Source organism: Ambystoma mexicanum, chromosome 6q (assembly GCF_040938575.1).
Source record: "Ambystoma mexicanum isolate Mex_15411 chromosome 6q, UKY_AmexF1_1, whole genome shotgun sequence".
In the NCBI taxonomy this organism is placed as follows: Eukaryota; Metazoa; Chordata; class Amphibia; order Caudata; family Ambystomatidae; genus Ambystoma; species Ambystoma mexicanum.
Window position 1 is genome coordinate 908,198,722 of NC_090937.1, and position 8,783 is coordinate 908,207,504.

Genomic DNA, 8,783 nt, shown 5'->3' on the forward strand with positions numbered 1-8,783 from the left:
CGCTATTTTCAACTTCTATGTGTCAGACTTCAAGAACTTTGAGCCACTGCTAAGCTCTTTTCCTCCTAGTATCGGTGGAGTGAGAGTGTCAAGCCTCTTATATGCCAACGACCTGATCTTGATTGATCAAATGGTAATCGGGCTCCAATGACAACTGGACAGTCTCCAGAGATACACTAACCAGAATAACCTGGAGATAAATCAAGAAAAAACCAAAGTTATGTGCTTTGAGAAATCGAACAACCAGAGAGAAATCCATATTGTCTCTGGGGCAGAAACCGATTGAGCAAGTGAAACAGTTAAAATCTCTGGGAGTCATCCTCAAAAATAGCTCTATCGAGACCCCAATGCAGGTCGCTCTCCTGGAGAAAGCTAAAACTTTAGCCAGCCAAGCTTAAGTTAATGGACAGAACATATGGACGCTTTTTGTTGGTTCCAATTGTCAACTTTTGCAAGGCTAAAGTAGTGCCTGCATTAACTTGTGGAGCAGCGGCTACGCCCGAAATTCCAGCAAAACTCTGCCCAAGGCTAGAGGGTTTATTCTGGAGAAGAACACTAAGCCTTCCAAACTCGACAGCAATACCAATCATACGTAGAGAACTAAGCCTTCATCACTGTATGCTATAGTGGAGCGGAACAGCCTGGCACTATTCTGTAAATCACCTCATCGTCAACGAGGAACATTTATGTGGGTCAAGCAAACTACTAACTCAGTGGTCGACTAAAATCAGATCTAAGCTGGAGGAACTTGATTATTCTGAACTAGATCTCTGATCTAATCTGACCAGAGTGAAAAGAAAATGTATGGACAATAACTGGATCTGCACCCTGGATAAGGCATCAACTTGTAAGCTCACCACCAGCTTACCGTTGCACATCAAAAAATGTAATCAGCTGCGGGGTTACCTGCTAAAATTCCCTAGCACAGCATACCGAGATACTGTTCTAAGAATGCGGCTCAACTTGCTCCCCACCAATTAGATCAATGCAATACGTGGTAAACTGAGGAAAACACCTGCAGATTTTGTGACGCACCGGAACAAGTTGAATCCATCAAGCACTGCTGCCCCGGCCTAATCAAGGAATGGAAAAAGTACTTGGTCCCACTGGTAGCAAAATTTCAGAACTGTGACGAGGATGACCGGTGGGCGAACTTGATGAATGGGGAGAAAACATTGTGGGTGATAGCGTCAGTCTAATTTATACGCAGTTTCCCTCCTCAAGGGATAGAAGAACCTGGAATTCATACACTAATAAGATGAGACTCAAAAGCTAAATGTAAACGTCAATATGGTGTGTGGAGTGATTAATTATTTATTTATTTGTCCTATCTTTTTCTTTTTCTACCCTGTTTTCTAGGGTTCTGACACTCTTACTTCCTTCTCTTTCGTCCTTTAACATCTTGAAATGGATCAAATCTAGACGATTGAAATGTTAAAGTCCAAAATGAATTGAGAGAGGCTAAAGGAGAGGATGGGAACACTTTGTAACATTTGTAAATATTGTAGTCAATTTAACCAAATTTAAAAACATATAATGGATTTAAAAAGTAGAGTACATGAACTTTTTTTAAAAATAAAGTAAAAATACTTTGTTGTACTTTACCTCAACAAAAGAACTTTTTTTTATTCTTCCTTTTTTTAAAGGGTGTTTCTCCCTTTCACCCTGCCACCCCCACCTTTCCCTATATATATATATATATATATATATATATATCAGAAAAAAATTCCCGTACCAAGGTGCAGGAAAAGTGGATGGCACTCCGGGAAGAGGTTTGGATTTGAAGAGTCCTTTCCAAACCCAGAGTCAGGAAGTCAGGATGTTTGCAGGCACAAAATAGCTTTATTAATTATAATGTCCAGAGAGAGAAAAAGACACAAATATATATAGAATTATTGTTTAACAGAAGAATAAACCAACAGAAACCTAGCCCACAAATATCACGTATAATAACGTTAAGGTAACTACATAATAAACTTTATTAATACATTTGAAAATGTTTATATGAAAATCAAATATCATGGTAATCTTAACTCTCCTTGATTTTGTTTTGCAATATTTTGTTTTGCTCAAAAATGCTTTGTAGCGAAAGAAATGTAATGTGTTGTGTGAATATTGTTTTTTAATGTGCAATACATTTGTGCTGTTTTTTAGTATTTACAGCTCGCGTTATTTACAACTAGTACAGCACACATTACTTTAAATTATTTATGCATAGTGTAATGACTATAAATGCTGTGTATATATTTGTAGAAGTAAATGTTTCTAAGCTTTTACTGTTGATGCTATTTTAATCGTTTTTTAGTTTAGTGTGTTTTCATTTTATAATATATTTGTTAAATTGTATGCATTTACAATGATGACATATAACTCGTTAATTGATATTGTATATGTAAAGTATGACACTTGTATTTGTATGTACATTTTGTTGTAGATTCATTTTTTTAAATAGTTTTAATTGCAATATATTGCATGGAATTATGCTTGTTTATTATATTAAGTTTATGTAATTGTGTATTACAAAAATGTTATACTTTATTTTACGATATTATTATAGGTTTGCATTTAATGTAATTTTGAATGATTTTACATTTTAAACAAACACTTGTTTTTATGTGTGAAATTGTTATACATTTATGGTAATATTGTATGCTTTTAAGTGTGTGGTGGAGTTAAGGTTACCATGATATTTGATTGTAATGTAATACTTTGTTAAAATATATTAATGTTTATTATGTTACCTTAACGTTATTCTTTCTGACGTTTTGTAAACTTAGTTTTAGTTGCTGTAACCTTAACTCCTTTGTAACTCCTCCCACCCACCACCCCCGAAAGTCACCGCAGTTATGAATATTCCACTGCCTGCCGATGCAGTGGAATATTAGTAATTGCTGGTACATTCTTTTTAGGTTTCCAGGGCTTCCACGGGCCTGGGCAATATATTTTATATTCCTAGATATATTTATCAGGAAGCTGAACAAAAAGCACCTTTTTATCCCTCTCTGTGCCGCCTCCCCCGTTAGTTCTTATCAGTCTTACTCTCATTTCTTGCTCCCATTTTTTGGGGGAGTTGTCCCACACTCGCTTACCAATCCTTCTGTCACAGCACCATTACCCCTCGGCCCCTTCCTTCCTTGGTCTGTTCCCAGCCCATCTGTTGTTCCCTAATGTCGCCCCATGTTCCTAATGTGAAGCAGAAATGTGAGAAACAAAACTGGAAGGTTTTGACTCCAAGTAAATATACAACTGGGATATCTATGGGACTGTGTCCACCTGAAAAATACTTGCATTCCCAATACAGCCTACTGCACGAACATAGACTCGTCCTGCCTCAATACCTTACCAGCACCCCTTCGCTTATACCCTGAATCTGCCTCAAATCCCCTCATGCCCTCTAATTCTGACTTGCATGGCTCAGACATTCTTTTTCAACACACTGCCTCACATCCACTCAAACTAGGCCATGACCTCTCACTACCTCTTATCACTCTTAGTCTTTCTTCATTTGACAGTGCAGCAAAGCCTTTCATGCTGCCTTGCATACCTTCAATTTCGACAGCAATACCTCCTTTTTTGTATACTGCTTCATAGCCTTCAGACTGTCTCGCGTGAGGCTCCCATCCCACAAAACTAGTTGTCATTGTGTCAGATTAGTTCCCATATACTCACAGTGACTCCCACCACAACACTTTGTATCATTGCATTCTACTGCCTTGCATTCCCTGATGCTGCCTTATGAGTCTTCCACACTGCCTCACATCACCTTCACACTGCTTCACCCATCTCCAAGTGCCCAATAATACAAATGTTTCCTGTAATCCATTCACGCTGCCTCTTGCCTCATCTAGAACGGCCTCACATACACTCGCGCTTCATCATCTCATCTCATCTCACACCACCTCTCCCTGCCTCATATCATGCTGACAGACTCCCCTCGCTCTAACACTGCCACTTCTTCACTGACACTGCCTCACATCCTCTTCTGCTGCTTCAGTTTGTCCTGACCCTGCTGTTCATGCCTTCACACAGCTTCACCCGTGCATGCTACCTTTGCATTGCCTCACTCTCACCTCCTTGAACCCCATTGAGCATATACCTTCACATTGCACTTTAGCATGTCTCCTGGACCACCGTTTTGCCTCATTTTCCCTCACACCACCACACCTCAACTTGACACTGCTTTCTATTTCCCCTAATACTCTGGCCCCCATGCCGATTCACACTGCCGCACATTGCTTAACATTATCCCAACAGACACGGCTCCATATCGCTTTACGCTAATACTAGCAACGTAAAGCTAGAATGTATGCTATAACAAATAAAAATAATTCAAATAATTTGGCGGCCTCCTTAGTTCTCCTTACCTAACTTGAAAATAAATTACAAACTGGCCCTGCACATTTGCGTGTTCAAATATTAACAGTGATTGAAACATTATTAGTACCCGGCGAGAGTTGGGCAGAATGCAACACACATTCTCGGACTCGCCGGGTCCTTATCCGGCCGAGAATCCTTTGATTCTCGGCCAGGATTCCAGCCGCCTTGTCCTCGGCAGGGGGTGTGGTAGCCCCTCAGCCATTGAGGAGGCTGGAAGCGGGGCCATCCCTGCTCCGAGCCTCCCCGCCAGGGACTCGGGTAAGGCTTTTTTTTTATTTTTAATTCCCTTTCCTCCCTCCTCACTCCTTCCCCCACTTACCTTCTTGTTCCTGCTTCCCCGGCGAGGGAAGCCTCCAGCCGTGTGGAGACTCGGAGCGGGGCCATCCCCGCTCCGCGCCTCCACCCGGATGGAGGCTTCCCTCGTCCCTCGCCGGGGACACAGGTACGCTCTTTGTTTTTTAAAAACTTTTTTTTTTACACTTTTTTTTTAATCCCCTCCCAACCCCACTTACCTTCTTTTTGATCCTTTTTTGGGAGTGGCCACGCGATGGAAAGGGAAAACGGACCCCGTTTTCCCTTTCCATGGTGGGCATTTTCTTGGTAGTTTATTTATTTTTTTTTCCTGTCCCGAAACGCTGCAGCGTTTCAGGACAGAAAAAAATGCTTTTAGTGCCCCCGTCACGCACTTAATGCGGGCCGGGGTACTAATAGCAATATGACCCGAGCGGCGGGGGCATTACCGACTCAAGTAATGCCCCGGGGCCTTCGTTAAGGCCCTCGCGTCGCTCGGGCCTATAACTATGGGCCCCGGGGTATTACCTGAGTCAGTAATGCCCCCGCCGCTCGGGTCATATTGCTTAAATAGGACTCCCAGATAACGCCTCTTAAAAAAAATATATTGGTGCTTTTATAACTAAAATATAGATGAATAATTATGGATACCCATCAGTTTAATTCCAGTGACACTTTAACAGGACTAGTTTGGAGGCAAAAAAGTAAGAAGCAGTTGCTTAAACTGTTACTAGGTTCTAAGTAGACTTGCATATTACTGAGGAATTGAGACCAGTATGTAATGCATTTGTATTTATGAATTTCAGATTTCATAAACCACCCCAAAATGATGGGCTTAGTCAATGCTTATTTGCTTCTAGCTGCTATTTATTTGGGGCACAACTGTCAAAAAATGTGTGTGTTTGTTTTGGTGGGTGTATTTAATGGATTGTTTTTTGGATCATTGAGGTGCCTGGTACTTGAATAATTCATCATGGCCCATATAGGCAATATTGTTGCAGTATTCATGTTTAATTCAGAGTTTAATTAAGGCGCTAATTTATTTCTTTTTGTAAATTTTTCCAGATCATTGGATGCCATTTTAGGACTATTCCAGTGAATGAAAAGGACACCTTGACCTATTTCATCTGCTCAGTGAAAAACGAGAAGCATAAACCAGATCAAAAATCTGATGGTTGTCTTCCGTGAAATTGGCTTTGGAAGGGAATATAGAGGTTTTGCAGACTATTTCCCATCCCTGAAACACATTCAGCTTTTTTACACAGTTGCTGCTGTGACTATATACTACTCATGCTTCATGGACTCAAACGTAAAGTTGATACTTTGAAATATGCTTCTGTTGCACACCATATTTTCATTGAAATCATATTATTGACCTGAATAGTTAATTGCATTCTTTGGAAGTGCGATTGTAGAAGATGAACTGTCTTCTGTTTGCCAATTGCGTACTTTATCCTAATTTTCATGTTCTACAGAAAAGATTCCACGTTTTTGCCTGAACCTTCTTAAACTTGAATAGCCCAGATTGCTTCTTGCTAAATACCAATAGTTGCATTTGTTGATTCGGTTACTTTTAGACGTTTAAGTTATTAGCGTTTGTTTTTTAGAATGTGATCTACAGTAAAATGAAGTCTAGCCCATTTGTGAACATTAAGGTACCACATGACTGTGGCAAAATGTTAAAATAAAGATCATGGATATGTGGGAAGTAACGTAATCTTGCAGTATCTAAAATAGTCAGGGAGCAACAAGAATGAAACTTTGTGGGTGTGGAGCAAGGATGGCAGTGCCTCAAATGACAGAGGAAGGGGAAAGGTACTTGCTTTGAGCCTCCTCTGTATGCTCTTCAAAGCAGTGGTGACATATATATATATATAGAACATTGGGCCAGTGACGTTGCCCAAAAACATGATTGGTTTAGATAAAATGCACATTTCTATTTGTACATGCCAGCATGATAATGATGTGATGTACGGTTAGTTTTGTCAGTTGGTAGTTCATTGTGCGTGTGGAGCACCGGTTTGCACAATGGAACATAACCACTCCATGTCACATGTGTCTAAGTTACATTTCCACACTGACACACCAACACAACTTATCACACACTGTTTAAACACCATTCTGCCAGAAACCACAGACAACCACACCAATAACTTGCACGATATGTCAAACCTACACACCAGTTTGGGTACTTGATCGCATAACTTCCATGCTGTAGTTGGTACACATAGTTAAGTTGTGGATTTCAATAATACTGACCTATAGAGTTTTCTCAAAAGCAATCTGGCAGTATAGAAATCCTCATAGAATCATGTTAAGCCAAAACAGTACAATTCTTGTCAACTAGGTTGCCACAAGCTTCCACCTTGTTATGCAGGTTAAGAAAATGTGACTTTTTTTGCCGTGTCAAATAGCACTCCGGACTGTAAACTAAGCTTTGAGGAAGACGTTTTATTTTATGATTCACTTTAATGGTCGTGAAAGAAGAAATAGAGTTGGTAGGTATTTGGTGCATTGTGTGCGCATTGGTTTGCAAATGTCCCATCGCAATTCATTTAGGTGTAATAAAAATTGCTGCTAAGAGTGGTATGTTAATTGCCAAGCGCTTGTTAAGGTGCCGGTTGTGCAGCATTGTCCCCCCAAACGGTTTATGCACAGGATTCTGTTCCCTGATCTGGCTGTGAGCGTTGTCGCGTAGCTCATGGTGCGGACTTTCACCAATGGTACTGCACGCCTGAGAACAGCATTCACAATATTTAAATCGTAGTTTGTGCGGGATATCTCAATGTAACAATGTTGTATGTTTTATGAAGCCCATTTCCCTTCCATTCTCAATAGATAGCAGCGCCATCTAAAGGATAAACATGGCAACGCATGTTAAACTAGTTAGCCCACCTCGCCCAGTTCCATTTATTTTCTGCTAATCAATAGATAGTCCCATTTACTAGAGTTAAGTAATGTAATATGGAATTTGTATAGCTCCTTTTCCGATTGGTATGGCCTCCAAAGCTCTGTAGGTGAACGCCCTTGGAGGACCAAAGTCCAAGGGATTAGTCAGAGGGATACACAATGGGTGTGTGCATTTTAGCCAGTACTCATATAGGTAGGGGTGGCTAAGTCTCTGCTAGTGACCCATGTAGTGCTGACTTGTGGACAGGTGCTGTGAAGGCTGTCTGGAAAGTATGCGAGTCAAGGAGACTGATTGTGTCCAGCTAGACCGACATTTCATCATGGGACTTGGCTGCATTCTAGTGGCTGAGGTGTTGTGCTATGTGTCATCGTGTGGTGTATGATTGCAAATGCATGCTGGTGAGTGGCCATCTCTGCTATTTTTCCATCGACATGGAGTGTGGTACATACCCGTGAGTCCTGAGTGGTTTCTTATTTTGTTAAATTTAAATTCTAAAATGTAGCTGGATTCTCATCAGTGGCTAAATTTGAAACATGGAGGTAGATTCAAAACAGTGACTTCTCCAGCATGGGGGTCTGGCATGGATTCACATGCTCATGAATATTCCCCGTCGTCAGGCTGGGAATCCTCTGTAAAGAAAAAATCAGTTTCAGTTTAGTTTTTGAACTGTCTTTCTACTAATAACCAATCACTGGTCTCTGGGTCATACTGCCCCCAGCCAATGACTGCCCTCTGCCTAAACCCCTCCTCTGGCAGCCATCTTCAGATTTTTACTGCACGTTCAAGTGTTGGGAGTTCTCGTGCTATAGCTCTCAAGCTTTTACTGTGTTTTGCGATTTTTATTTTATTTTTTAATTTTTTTGTTATTTTATTTTTTCAAAGCGTTTCGGTCAATCGAGCCTCAAGCTCCACCGATTCTACTTCCGATCAACAGGGACCCGATTCAGAATTTTTCTACGCCCCTCAAGGGCGAATTTTCATTGAGTTTTCGTTTCTTGGATGATTCCGGAAGATCTTTGAGGCCTACCCCGCGTGGACATGGCCCAGGACAAAGGAAACACGACACCTGGATCCAAGCTGTTCAGGAGCTGCCCTGGATGCGGATTACAGAATGTTTTGAAGCAAGATGAGCACTCTCGGTGCCTCTACTGCCTTCACGATGACAAATCACACGTGGAGAAAGGACTGTGTGTTTTGTAAGAAT

The 8,783-nt window shown here is 40.9% G+C and overlaps 1 protein-coding gene across 1 annotated transcript in view; it reads left to right on the forward strand.

Moving 5' to 3' along the window:
• SAP30 (Sin3A associated protein 30) overlaps positions 1-6,380 on the forward strand; it is a 248,790-nt gene extending 242,410 nt beyond the window's left edge. The window contains exon 4 of the mRNA XM_069631420.1: positions 5,734-6,380. Coding sequence (XP_069487521.1) covers positions 5,734-5,856 — 123 coding nt within the window. The 3' untranslated portion in view covers positions 5,857-6,380. The remainder of the gene's footprint in view (positions 1-5,733) is intronic.
• Positions 6,381-8,783: the final 2,403 nt, after the last annotated feature.